Below are 15,079 nucleotides of genomic sequence, written 5' to 3' on the forward strand. Positions count from 1 at the left end.
TCACATAAAGAAGGTGTCTCGGCTAGTAGACTATATTGCGTGTGAGGATGTTGGAGACGGAGATTTATAGCCTTTTCTCACAGCACTTGATATATTTAAACTTAGCAATTTGATGGCGGATCCATGAAGGTTCAAACGACAATCAGTGACAACTGGAGATTCACCCGTTGTAAAATGCGAAAGACTTCGGAGAAAAAAAAAGACTGCAACTGGGCCCATGCGAAAACAAGGACAAATGTCGGAAGGGCATTAAATGTAGTCACGCAGTGCTGATGTTGTTAACATTAACAATTTGAGAACAAAGTATAATTTGCACGGTTTGACGTGATATGATAAGCGATCGTTAGATTTAATCAGTGCGATTTACTGCAATGCTTTTTTCCCCTTAGTTGGTCAGAACAAAAGTGGATATTACTTGTTCAGACGACATTTTCTGGTGAAAATTCTTATGTTGGTCATACTTCCAAAAAGTAGAATCTGTGATTGCGAATGACAGTATCCACACCGGCGCGGTGACTGACAGCCGCACATTCTCCTCAAAAGATTGGATTCATCCGCGCTGTGCCATGCCGAGGCACAACACACGTAAAGTTGATAATTCCGCGAATAACTGCAATTGCAGATTTCGAACAGAGATGGCGACAAAGAGGAAAAACTGCGGACTGCAGCTTTAAAAAAAATAAAGCCAAAATGGAGAAGCCATATGTGACAAACTAGTACACATTAGGATTCAATTGCTTGTAGAACCAACTTTAGCAGCTATAACTTAAAGTAATCGTTTTCTGTATGAAATGATCAGTCTCTCACATGGTTGTGGAGGAATTTTTGCCCACCCTTCTTCACAGCGTTGCTTCAGTTCATTGAGGTTTGCAGGTATTTGTTTATCCACAGCGCTCGTAAGGTTCCGCAACAGCATTTCAATCGGGTTGAGGTCTGGACTTTGACTGGGCCAGTGCAACACACTGATTCTTTTCTTTTTCAGCCATTCTGTTATAGATTTGCTGGTGTTCTTGTGATTATTGTCCTGTTGCATGGCCCAATTTCAGCCAAGCTTTAGCAGTCGGTCAGATGGCCTCATGTTTGACTCTAGAATACTTTGGGAGAGGAGTTAATGGTCGACTCAAAGACTGCAAGGTGCCCAGGTCTTTTGGCGGCAAAACAAACCCAAATCATCACCCCTCCACCACCATGCTTGACGTCTGGTATGAGGTGTTTGTGCTGATATGCTGTGTTTGTTTTTTTGCCAAATGTGGCACTGTGCATTATGGCCAAACATCTCCACTTTGGTCTGAACAAAAGTCTTGTTGTTTGTTCAGATGCAACTTTGCAACCCTTTCAAACAAACCATACTTGTTCAGTCTTTTTCTAATTGTACTGTCATGAACTTGTCTGAGGTGTAGCTCTTTTTTTTTGTGCAATTTCTCTGAGCATTGCACGGTCTGACCTTGGGGTGAATTTGCTGGGACGTCCACTCCTGGGAAGATTGGCAACTGTCTTGAATCTTTCCACTTGTGAATAATCTTCCTTACTGTTGAAAGATGGACTTCAAATTGTTTGGAAATGGCCGTAAAACCCTTCTCAGATTGATGGTAGCAACAATTGCTTCTCCAAGGGGCTGTTTACATGACACCGTTTTCTGCTAAAAACATAAAACTTTAAATGCGTTTTGTCCGTTCATTTACACGACAACGGCATTTTTAAACCGGGTTTCAAAGTGCACGTTTTTGAAAATGGTGAAAACACGTGTTTCCATGTATGACCTGTTCAATCTATGGTGTTTCATCGCCATCTAATGTCCTGGAGCAGAATACAGCGTTTTAGTCGTTTTCGCGGATCCATGTGAATGGGGATCGTTTTGACAATGGTGTCGTCTGTACTCGGAAAACTCAAAGAAAAAACTTCCCCGTTTTAAGCATATCGTTGTCGTGTAAACGTACCCTATAAGATCATTGCTGATGTCTTTCTTCCTTGGCATTGTGTTAACACACACCTGAATGCTCCAGACCAGCAAACTGCCAAAACATCTGATTAATTGATCATCAGCAAGCGTGATTACCTCTATAAAAGCAAAGACATTTGATTAGCAGCGGCTGACTGCTACTTACCCTCTTAATTCCTATGGAAGCAGTAAGGATGTACTTAGTTTGTCACACATGGCTTCTCCATTTTGGCCTAGTTTTTGTTAAATAAATAGTGACACGGTGTATATGTCATGTGTTGTTGTCCATCTGAGGTTGTATTTACCTAATTTTAAGACCTGCCAAAGACCAGAGGATTTTTTATTATGTCCCTCCTGATTCATAAAAACATAGAATTCAATAGGGTATTCTTTCTTATTCACATGACTGTATATTTATATATAAATATGCATCTGTGGCATCACATCACATTAAGAATTGAGAAAACTGGCATGTGTCACTTTTCATTTCATGCATAGTTTGTTGTTTGTATTAAAATGACAGCTGTCCTCTGTCTCCCTGACCTTTGTGTTTTGTGTTTACTCAGAAAAAGGTTGTGTGAGGTGACGCGTTCCACCAATCGGATGTCTTCCAGGGTTATTTTTTATTCCCATTCTCTAAAGGTCATAGTTTGTGATATCTCTAAGTGTAACATTCAATCTTCAGTCTGTTATGGGCGATGATCACATGTGACATTTCTCTCCTGTATGATGTCTCAACATTATTTTCTCTTTTTGTATTTGTTTACATTATTCATTTGCATTACACTCTCTCAATCATGTTCAGCATTCCTTTATGAGTGTCATTAGTTGTTGCTGATATAAATATTAATATAATGTGACTGATAGGATGCAGAGTAAGGTCTGCCCCATACGGAGATCTGACAGTTGGGTTATCCGTTCCTCATTCCCTCTTTAGATCCATGATTCTCTCTGGTATACTGCACTGCATTAGCAGCCGCTGTTTGTACACACCTCTGTTGATAATGAGGATTCAGTGTTTACATGGACTTTTCAGCATTAATATTTATGTTTTCTTGATGTGTCAATGAATACTAAGTGGTGTGAGTGACTGAGCTGGAACAGAAAAGAAAATTGTTCATTTTTAACAGTGTAGTCAGATCTTGTCACTTAATTCTAAACCGCATTATATTTAAAGGTAAGGTAATTTATTTTATTTTACGGCATTTCCTACTTAATGAGCGAAGACTGCAGTAAAAAAAAAAAAAACTCTGAGTCTTTCAGTTTTTCTGTTTATCTGAGCAGTGCCACATGCCAATTTCTGGCTCAACCAATGGTGTGAATTTGGGGCCAGACTACCTGTTTGTCCAAAGATGGGTCATTTGGAAAATCAGATTGCTGCAGGAATAAGTCCTAAATCCAAGAAATGAGTTATCATTTTTAGACTTTTGGTCTATGTTTAACCAAAGTCTATGTTTTTTTTGTTGGGTTTTTTTGTTTGTTTTTTTGTTTGTTTTTTTGTTAATGCTTCAAATAAGGTCTGTGGTTAACACAAGCTCTCAAGATATTTTTACATTTTATTCTACAACATTAAATACATCAGTAATAACCCACTCATGATTTTTTTTAAAGCTTTTACAGTGGTAACAAGTGGCTAAATGGTACTTCTAGGTTGTCTGGGACATTAAACAGCATCACGGCAAACAGGACAACTCATCTACTCACTAGTCTCGTTGTGTTTATACTCGCACTCTTGCAAACTTTTCTAACTCAAACTTCGCAATAACGGTCAAAACACCCCACACATTGTGGTATCATGGGGGGGAAAAAGTTGAACATATTTTCCTATAGATATGGGTTTTGAATTGTGTGCATGTGCTAGGTGGTTTTGTTTGTGGAACCTTCAGAAAACTTCAGCTAAATTTTTCTCAAAATTTACTTTGCCGACTCTATTGACTTCAAACAGGTCATTCCAAAAAAATGGATTTTCGTCATTCTTATTTAGTCATTTCGTCAATGACTGTCATTCTCAGTCATTCCAACAAATAAAGGTTTTTAAAAAAAAATTTACATTTAAAAAAGGGGTCTCTGCAAATACTTACATATACATACTGGAAATACAAACTGGAAATAATATTTGAAAATAAGAAGGGATTTGTTAAAAAAGAAACATGAAATGGATCAATAGAGAATGTAAAAATAACAATAACTAATTATTGAAAATTTGCTCATTTCGACAAATTTTGCCAGACTCCAAAATTCATAAAAGTTGGCTTCATTTGTAAAGATTATTTGGATGAACAAAACCTGTAAGAATCATATACTTTTATCTGTCACAGAGCTTATTTTCTGAGGGATCCAGGGTGATGCTAACTCCTGGGTTTGCCTAAAAAATGTGTCATCCATGCAGGATGGGTAGCCATTTTGATATGTGTTATGCGCAAAAGTAAATATGAGGAAAACGTGATTTTAAATGTGCAAAATACTAGTTGGACTTTGTTTTCAAAACCAGTGTTGAGTTGGTTACAAAGCACTGACACATACAGTACACGCAATGTTTTTTTCATACATTTTTCTTTGTGGCCCTCATCACACTCAAGAATGAAGATTGTACAGTATAATTGTTTTTAATAGAATGAATTTGCAGCTGTATGGCAGTAGTTTTATATCGGAGCATTTGAATGCATTTAATTTTTTGATATCATCATTGAAATTGAGAGTGGACTGCGTGTGAGAGCTGTGCAGGAGGAAACAATGCTGAATATCAGGATCCACCAGTAATGTCAACCACAGAACTTCACATTTCAGCGCTGACATCGCAACTCATCAGGCTAACACACAACTCCTACTCGACAATTCCTTTATACTAGATACATCCCTGCCGCAAGTAATTTTTTTCCATTTTCTACAGAAGAATAACTGTGGAAAGGACAAAATTAGTCGTGACAAAAAGCAGTGTTTAATGTTTGTTTTTATGTGTTTTAAGGTAAGTTTTCGTTCAACGAGAAGAGGTATGCATTTATGCTGATAGTTTTTAAAACATCCGCACAGACTGCCTCATTTGACTGAAATTGGTCTGAGCGTGTGTTACGCTGAAGCTCGCTTCCAATAGAATTTCTAATCTAAGCTGCAATGAATTGTACTCATCTTCTTTGTGGACTCGTTTTTAGCCAAGCCCCTGTTGGTGCTGCTAATGGTGCACACATTTTGATTCAGAGTTTGAATGATTTAAAGAACTTTTATCATATTTTTGGTAATTAATTTCAGCTCTCTTAAGGCCCTTTCACACTGGACGCGATTTTTACGCACGAATAATTCGCGCGATGGTTTTATTTTTTGATCAGCTGTTTGTGTAATGAGTGCTTTCACACCGAACGCGATTGTGCTGCGGCGAAAAAACGATTTTTTTTTTTTTCGTTTCGATGTCGATTTTTTTTTCCTTTTGCGGCGACAGAAAAGACTTCAGCCAATCATATACTACAAGGACAATGATTGTGTGGCGTAGCATTGCCAACCAACTCGGTTATCACGACTGTGAGTATGTTGTGTGATAGTTTTAGTTGTTGTATAGTCCTGTGCTGTGTAGGCTAGCAGGCTAAACTACATTTGGGATAGAAAGCTAATCATCAAAGACAGAGATAGGCCCTGTCCCAAATGGCGCACTTCATGCGGACTTTCGGTCTCGTGGACTTGAATTGCGCGTGCTCGCTGAGTCTACGAGTCCGTAGGGCGTCCCATTCAGCATTTTACCGCTCTGAAGTGTGCTCAGCAGCGCCCTCTTTGTACCCTTGAAGCGGTCTTCCGCGAAGCCCGCATAGAAGCAGGCTCCACGCACTTTAACTACCCAGGAATCCTTGCGAAAGGCCAATCAGACAACAGATGGGAGGAGATTTCACTGACGGATAATTGTTGACATGGCTGAGAAGAAAATATTACGGTTTTTATGACCTAAATGTACATTTTACCAGTTGTTACCTACAGTTTATACAAACATTATGGTCATCGACCAGTGGTTGATGTCTCAAACATAATAATAGCGTGTTTAATAATACGATCGTGTTATGATTCATTAAATAAATAGTACCGAATGTCAGGGCTTTACTGAGTCATATGTAAACATAGTATGAATATTGACACCTGTAAATTGAAAAAATTATGTTTAAATTATGTTTTAAAATTGTAATCTTAGTTCAAATGGAACATTATGTAGCCTATTATTATGTACAACTGTATACATCATTTAAATAAGCATGATATATCTATTGTTTAATGCCCAGGTGATATGCACAATATCAAAATATAGAACTGTAAAATTAGGATGTGTAGTTGACATGGAGATAAGACATCAGAGCGCAAAAATGTGATTTCTCCTGTCCAACAACAACCAGGCCGTTATTTCCGGCGTGCCGATCGAGTCTGTCCCAAAAATACCTCTCAATGCGCCCTCGTGGACTCGCGCCAAGGGCCCTATAGGTCTGCACTACATGACGTCACCAAAGTGCGGACTCTGAGGAAGTCCACAAGTCCGGAGTGTGCCATTTGGGACAGGGCTATAGAGACCGTGTTTACGCGGCTCATGTGATGGGTTTTGACGCGAACTATTCGCACACGAACTATTCGCTTTTTCGTTACGCATCCAGTGTGAAAGGGCCTTTAGACTGTAAAAAGACTAATCCCCTGTAAGCTATTAAATGAATGGGTTTGTCCTTGACTCTGTCTGAAAAATGAATGATGAATCTGCCCAACTTTCATCCATCAGGTGTTCACTGAGAACTGATCTTACTCTTGTAATCGCTTCCAATTATGACTTTGTTCCAGCTCTGTTCAAAATTTAAACTTATTACAGTTTGTGCATTATTCAGAAGACGAGACAAACCTGCGCAGTTGGTTAAAATGAATACTGCTTGGTTTTTATTTCTGACTCTTGAACTGTAATTTTTGCAGTATAATTCCTGCTATTTTCATTCACTGGAGCTTTTTGTGAACTTACTGTCACTCATCACCATTTATACCACTGAATGTTTTGGTGTACAAAGTTCTGCATTATACATTATCTCTAACTTTATGGGAATATGACGTTCCTGCTGAAAAGGCAGACATAGCTATACCTAATTTTGTTTGATTTGAAACACAATGACTGCCTTGGTCAACCAGCTTCTGGACCAGCATGGGCATTACAGTATATGATATCCATTAACATCAGAATTAATTGTGCTTTATGCTTCATTGGACATTTTTTTAATGGGTGATTCTTCAATTAGGGGCAGATTGAACAACTTTAAATATTGAAAAATGACGCTTCCTCAAACTATATTTAATTTATCACATGTCCTTGAGTAAAAATCTACCTTCAAGTAAAATTTGGTGTTATGTGTGATGATGTGGATTTTTATAATGTATTGATGCTAATTACTTTTATTGAAAAAGTCTCAGATTTGCAAACACAAGTTCATTGGCAGTCAATTAGCTTTGAAATGATAAACATTCAAATAAATTATTTGTTTTTAGTAAACACAAATTAAATATTGGTATTTAAAAAGTCCAAAATAAGCACAATCAGATCAATTTTACATTTCATTTACATTTCAACTATTAAAAAATGGAAAAGCTCATTTAAAAGACCAAATGTTTCAAGTTATTATAAAAATACCTTTTTTTCTTCAGAAAAGTTTCATTAATTGTAGAATCAGCCATGTAGCCCACTTTTTTTTTTTTGAAATTAATACTTTTATTTAGCAAGGATGCATTAAATTGATCAAAAGTTAGCAGTAAAGACAACTTTCTATTCATCAAAGAATCCAACAGATTACCCTAAAAAAATATGTATCGCGATTTCCACAAAAAATATTGATAATAATATTGAATCAGCATGTTAGAATGATTTCTGAAGGATCATGTGACTGAAGACTTGAGTAAAAAATAGCTTTGCCGTCACAGGAATAATTTACATTTTAAAACATATTAAAATAGACTTTTTCCCCACAATATTTGTGATCAAATAAATGCAGCCTTAGTGAGCATAACAGACATTTAAAAAAGGGGGTCTTACTGACCCCAACATTTTGAATGGTAGTGCTCAATTTATTTAATGCAGGTAGTCCGTCTTTCTTTCTTGATATTTTTCTGCATTGCATGAGCCTGTTGAAATGCTAATGCACTCATTTCAAGGGGTCAATAAATCTCTTCAATATTTTGGATCCCTGATGTCAGTGTCAAGAATAGACCAAATACCTCTTTTTCAAAACCGCATTTCATGGTGTAGAGACTTCAGTGTTGATGAATGGAAGTTTCCGGTTCTGTCTACAGTTTAAATTGCGCTCAGGGGTCCTCCACCTCGTGCACGCAACAGTTATCTTCAAACTCACTTGAAGTCTGGGTCACGTGGTCGCCTGCAGTGTTTTGCAATAGCAGTTTGATTGCCAAGAACATGCCTAGAGTCCCTCCTCGCCAGCCTCTTTGCTTTGATGACTCAAGAAGCCTGGTGCTAAAGGTTGGAGGCGGAGGGCTGTAGACTCGCTTTAGGGAATATCTTCCATCTATGCCTCATTGGATCAAGAACATCACCCATATCACATTCTTAGCCTCTTGACATGGATGCAGTTACAGCAAGGGGGAAAATACATAGATAACAAATTTGCCCCTGGGTTGTTATTGCTTAACTGCATGTTTGAAAGTGAATGACAGAGTTCAAGAGGAATAATGATGTCTCGTATTGACCGCTGAAGTTCTTCACACATTCAGTGTTTTACATTTGACTTTATCTTTTTTTTTTTTCTTCTCAGGAAATTGATCCGTTATGGTGGCACATAGATGTAATACGCCTGTTTGTTGTGGATGTTTTTTTAGGGTTTAATCATTAAAGGAAAGTTTTGTGTAATCCTAGAGAAGTGAATGGAAGGATTAATGTCTCTCTTTCATGCATGAAATGAGAGTTTTCCTCTCACTAACCTCAGCAGACAGCCCAGCTCTCTTTCGCTCACTAGCATCCAATAAATTAAATGGCCTTTGGTTCATTCTGTCAAATACTGTTTCCTGTTCAAATCTTTTCCTTCCTGCAGGTGAAAGGAAACAAATTCTGCCCATCTGATCAAGCAGTCATTAGTAAAATCAGTGGCAACACACAAAGCAAATATTTCCTTTGGTTAATTTGTTTGAAGATCGAAGAGCAGATCATTTGTATAGAGAAACTGATGGCATTATCGCTACAATGGGATGTGCAGCCGTTGCTTTGACAGACTTGATTGTGAGGGTTTGGAGCGTCATGAAATTATAAGTGTTCAGAACTTGGTTGTGTTCATCATAATGAAATCTAAATTGCCCCCTCGATTTTCATGTTTTCCATTTCTCTGATTGAGCACGCAAAATTCTGATGAATCACAACTGTTGATCTCTTATTTGGAGATAAAAACCACTTAGTCTTCATCAAAGTTGCATTAAAAAGATGAAAGCAGTGAATATGAGCACATTTATAATAGGGACCTCATTTACTCTTGTAACGCTGAGTTATGGGACTATTTCATTGAATGGCTTATTCCACCTCAATGCACAAAAACACATTGAATTTCTGTCTTGTAAAGGTACCTTGGGTTTGTGGTTAACTAATATAGAGTCTTTTATAAGTGTTAAAATTTTCTACAATTTCTGTATTTATTTTATCTTTTTTTATTAATATTATTTATGGATACAGTACCGTAAAAAATTGGAGTTGGTAAGATTTAAGTCTTTGAAAGAAGTCTCTTATGCTCACCAAGGCTGCATTTATTTAATCAAAACAGTAAAAAAACAGATCTATCTATCTATCTATCTATCTATCTATCTATCTATCTATCTATCTATCTATCTATCTATCTATCTATCTGTCTATCTATCTGTCTATCTGTCTGTCTGTCTGTCTGTCTGTCTGTCTGTCTGTCTGTCTGTCTGTCTGTCTGTCTGTCTGTCTGTCTATCTATCTATCTATCTATCTGTTTATCTGTCTCTGTCTGTCTGTCTGTCTGTCTGTCTGTCTGTCTACAACTTACAATATATTTTGTAATATTGAATGTTCACAATGGCCAGTTTAATTCATTTTTTTATTCTATTCAGTAAAGAAATGGGCAAATGTGCATGTTTTGAAACATCAACAATAACCTCCCTTGATATCTGTCAACACCAAGTAATGATGGTGACATTACAAGTCGTCTTATGTTCCACTGAACAGGGCAGCCTGTTCCTGAGGACCTCTGTGAAGACGAGTCGCCCCCTAAAGAGGTGTCCTGTGTGATGGCGTGTTCAGGTGACTGTGTGCTCAGCTCATGGTCTGATTGGTCCTCCTGCTCCCACAGCTGCTCCAGTAAAAACTCAGAAGGCAGACAAAGCCGCACACGTACCGTATTGGGCTTACCAGGAGAAGGTCAGTTGACTTTCACCTTTCACAGAAATTAGATGATAATGTTTATTACAAATGTCTGAAAAATGTATTTTCAATTTAAGAAAATTGAAGGCATTCAAATGAATGGTGCATGTGACATGGTGTGGCGCCTCTGGCCTGCATGTGTCATTTCCTAACCTCTTTCATTCCCACTGTGTTCCAGTCTCACTACACATTCCTATCTATTATAATAGAAAATGTTTATAAAATTTAAATAAACAAACAGATAATTTAATGCTGTAATATTGATTTGACAAGGGAAGTAATTTACTCCTAATATCACTCTAAGGGTGACATGACACCATTAATCAGTTTGTTTTTGTGAGTGGAGGGCCAATTTTGCATTCGGTATATTTGTTTCAGAGGAGCAGTGATAAAAATGTGTTCACAGGGTCTCATTTTTGTCTGCCTACATACCGCTGTGGGCTTTTCCAATCACACACAGTCCTTCTGGAATGACAAAAAGAGCTGTGTAATTAAGACTTAAATATAGCTTAGTCTAGAGACTACTCCCGCCCCCTCTGTAGCCACACACACACACACACACACACATATGCATACATACATACGTACATCCTGAGTAACAGCATTATGCATGCTCTTACATCTCCATGCATCTGGAAAATGGAAATAAAGCCCCAACCTCTACACACCATCCACAGAGTGTCATTAATCAGACAAGCCCTTATTAATATTCAGCTGGTCTACGTTACACTCATAATGAGTCCCTGTGTTATGGAGAAAGGCTGAATGTCAATACAATGTCATTAGCTTCAAGGGCAGATGGAGTAGGAATTACTTTTAATTATAAAAAGTGCAGAAGTAATTTTGGAGGTTGATCCCACAAAAAATGTGTCAAAGGTGTCCCTGCATCACACGTGGAATACACATTCAGGTTTAGTATGTTTTCAAGTACAGTAAGATGATGGAAGAAGGTTTTGGGATGCATCAATATCAAATATTTTGCTGATACGGATAAGCTGATATTTATTTTGGTTTCATGGTTGATAATAGATGTATGGAAGAGTCTTTTCTAATTTCATCTAATATTACAATATTGTATTTCAACTATATTTCAGTGAACAGAAAGGTTGTTAATAGTTTTGTTTAATGATAACAGCACTGTGACATTGGCTTTTTCAGCATTGAGGAGCCCAACAGCATGTCGACTCAACCAAAGGTGTGATTTTGAGGCAACCAAACTTTTTTTGTCTCATATAGTCAATGAGACATTATTTTAAAATTTGTATTTGACACTGGTGGTTCAGAAATTACACTATAAACAGTTTTTTAAATTATTATTATTAGTTTTCTTCTATTCGAATATCTACATCTCTTCACATGTCCCAGTAGATTTCGGCTAAATGCCTCTTGTGCTCATGTAGCTCGTTAACATTTTATGGAGCATTAAAACAAACTTAAGAGAGGGTTTTCCATCTGTAATGCAGTTAATGATCTTTTTCATTTCAGCTAAGGCATGTCCAGCTGCTACTGCTCTGGAGGAGTGGAGAACTTGTAACGATCATCCATGCATCACGTTCTACTGGGAAGCGTCGCCATGGGGACCATGCATTGAAGACTCCTCCATGAATCTAAATGGCACCGGCTACTGGAACGGAACGACCACCTGTGCTGTCGGGGTGCAGATTCGTAAAGTGGTCTGCATGAAAATGGGTGTCGGGCCGGTTATTCCCAAAAGGTGCCTTATTTTTATGTATGAAATTTAAAGCACATAGATTTTCCACCACTGCTCATAGCATGAAGTTTAAATGGTATATTTTACTAATCTTTGGTGATCACTGCTTTGTATTATTAAATACCATAGAGCACTTACTTTACCTGTCAGATGCAGGCAATAACGCTTTGTTCAGACATTCAGCAAAATCCTATCCTTTTGTGATTTGAAATCTGTTTAAAGTAAGATTTTGGAAATGCGTTTAATTTGGTAGAGTCAGATCAGATTTCACTTGACACTCATCACTCAGACACGGCGTGGCTGTAATGTTATACACAAAGTGCAGTAGTTGTGGCACATCTGCATCTACATTCTCTCATTTACACTCACATGCCATTTACTATGTTTGAATAATCAAACAAGGGATCAGTTTTGAACTCGGCATATGTATGAATGGGTAAAATGTAGTAGTCCTCATGGCTTCTACTCTGTTATGTCTTTTGGCATTGTTATTACTATGGCAACCAATATAGATATATCATATATTGACTGCACTGTCTGAACAAATGTATCCAATCTTTACTAGGATTTATGTGCTGTGTGAACAACCACCAACATAAGTATATACAGCCCTATCAAATGCATTCAAATACCTCTTCAAATATGTGCCGACATTCAATTCAGAATGTTTTTGGAGGGTTTCAGTTTTATAATGTTCCTGAATCTGGCCAGTTTCCTTTATGGGATCATCCATTTTTATAGCTTTATCTATAAAACAGCATTTTCTCTCCTAGTTGTATATTTTTAAATACAAGTACATAATATCAGGACATCCATATTTGGTGAATAATGAAGTTCCCAGAGAGAAATATTTCCCTCTGCTAGCTTTTGTAAATATATGTGCATTTAGTTTGATCAGAGCGCTAAATTAAAGCAGATATTATTAGACACTTCTGCTCTGGGATGTGTCTTTGAGGCATTCTGCTACTTAATCACACAGTCCTGAAATCCAGATTTAATAGTTTTCCTTATAAACATCACGTTTACACTGCATGTATGAGAGATTATGAGACGTACAGCACAACATATATGTATAGCTCTGAAAGATGTTCTCATGAGATGTTCGCATTTCCTTGACCTTTTCACAAGGGAAGATCGCTTGGTTTACATTTGCTGAAGCCGTATCTTATACACTGAGTGTCAATATTCTCATTCTTGTGCTGTGCGTGGCTCTGAGTGCAGGCTGGACTTTTTCTCTCTGTTTCCTCTATGAGAGGTTCATGTTGCCCCAGGTCTTTCCTTGATAAATGTTTCCTGTGGGAGTGGTGTAATGGCGCTTTGGGTAAGATAAAATGTTCTATTGCATTGCATGGAGAAGATATTGTGTTGTGCATCAGGAAAAGGGGCTCATAAATAATGCAGTCGTTTATCCATTTCTTTCTGTTATATTAATGACACCAACGTAAAGTGAGTTTATGGGCTGGCGTATTTCACTGGCCTGGTTATAGGTTTCGGCTTTACCTCAGTTTTGGGAGGGGGGCTGTCTGGAAAAACATGCTGGTTTTTCTCTTTTTAGTGAAAATGTCTAATATATCTGTATTTAAAACAAGATGCATTTACATGAGAAGCAAAACTGCATACGATTTTAAGAATAGCTCTGTGCCTACATCGACAACCTTCTAAGACAGCTTTAAATTCATCATTGAATTGATAAATGGTAATTTTGAAATACTATCCACAGGCAGAAACCTCACACAGGAGAGTCGTAATTGCATAAGACTCACAATTGATGATATATATATATATATATATATATATATATAGTGGTCAAAAATGATGTCTATAGAAGAGATATTTGTTTTTAATGACCCAACGGGTTCGATTAAACCATCAAAATTTTTAAGGTATTTATCTGACAAAATTATTTGCCAAAAAAAAGGTTTTATTTTACTTAGCAAAAAAAATGCATTCAAAAAGCTCACAAGAAAAAGCATACATTGACTACAACATAAGCAGTTATTGAAACACTGTAAACTATTATATGATCGATAAATTATGAGAACATTATTACATTGCTTTAATAAGTTAAGAAATTCTCATTTTTAACTTTAATGTTATTTAAGTTGAAATGATTTTTTTTACAGTGTATTTTGTTGGTTCTCTCTTGTTTTTGCATGTTTTCATAATTTTGGAAAATGACAGCCTGGCCTAAAATTATGTCCACAGCATTGTGCATGTTTCATTGCATTAAAAAAAAATAAAACTCCAAGCACAACAATGCAATATGTTTACTGTCACAGTGTGGTGTAGGCAGAAGAAGATGAAGAGGAAACAAAAGTTCCAATGCAAAGTTTTACTAACAATATAATACATACAGGTGCAGACAGGCAGAAGGTTCACACATAATAGGACTGACAACGGACGATGAACATGGCAAAACACAGGGCTTAAATACATGGGGAAACAGATCAGGAAAACGAGACACAGCTGACAAGACTAACAAGGTAAACAGGTGTGACAGATGAACTAATGAGGGTTACCAAGGAAACAGATGAGTGGTGGGAAAACAGAACAAAGGAAAAAAATTATGAAATTTATGACTTATGAAAATACAAACAAACACTGACATGTGACATTTACACAATTGTTAACAGTTCTTTAATATTTAAAAAATGTTGAAGATTTCAATTTTCCTAGGTCAGAGATCACTTTTGGCCACTACTTTATATATTTTATTCAAGCATTACTCTAACAACACATAAAGCTTTAAAAGTATTTTTTAGGCTTATATTCTGAAAACAAATATTGATGTATTACACATTTTTACTTCTCAAGTAAATGTATCTGGATTTAGGGGTGTTTAGACATTAACTGGAATCAAGACAAGCATACTGATAAAATCAGCTTCCCCTTCGTCAGCTCACTACTACGTAAGTCAGAAGAGATTTGGACGAATGGGGATATCTACCAAAACGCCACGGCTGCTGGCTCTTCCAGCGCTCCGCTTGAGCCTCCTGGCCTGACCGCAGTGTTGGGCAGAAGTAGGAGCTCTAAGCAGAGAAGGTCAGTCACTGCT

General features: G+C 37.2%; 1 protein-coding gene across 2 annotated transcripts in view; it reads left to right on the top strand.

Annotated features, from left to right (window-relative positions):
- The window catches only part of thsd7ba (thrombospondin, type I, domain containing 7Ba), a 300,128-nt gene that overhangs the window by 211,023 nt on the left and 74,026 nt on the right, over nucleotides 1-15,079 (top strand). For both annotated transcript variants that reach the window (XM_084123090.1, XM_084123089.1), the window contains 2 exons: nucleotides 10,119-10,310; nucleotides 11,799-12,027. In XM_084123090.1, the coding sequence (XP_083979216.1) occupies nucleotides 10,119-10,310; nucleotides 11,799-12,027 (421 nt within the window). The remainder of the gene's footprint in view (nucleotides 1-10,118; nucleotides 10,311-11,798; nucleotides 12,028-15,079) is intronic.

Source organism: Abramis brama (genome assembly GCF_963993115.1).
Source record: "Abramis brama genome assembly, chromosome: 8".
Taxonomy (NCBI): domain Eukaryota; kingdom Metazoa; phylum Chordata; class Actinopteri; order Cypriniformes; family Leuciscidae; genus Abramis; species Abramis brama.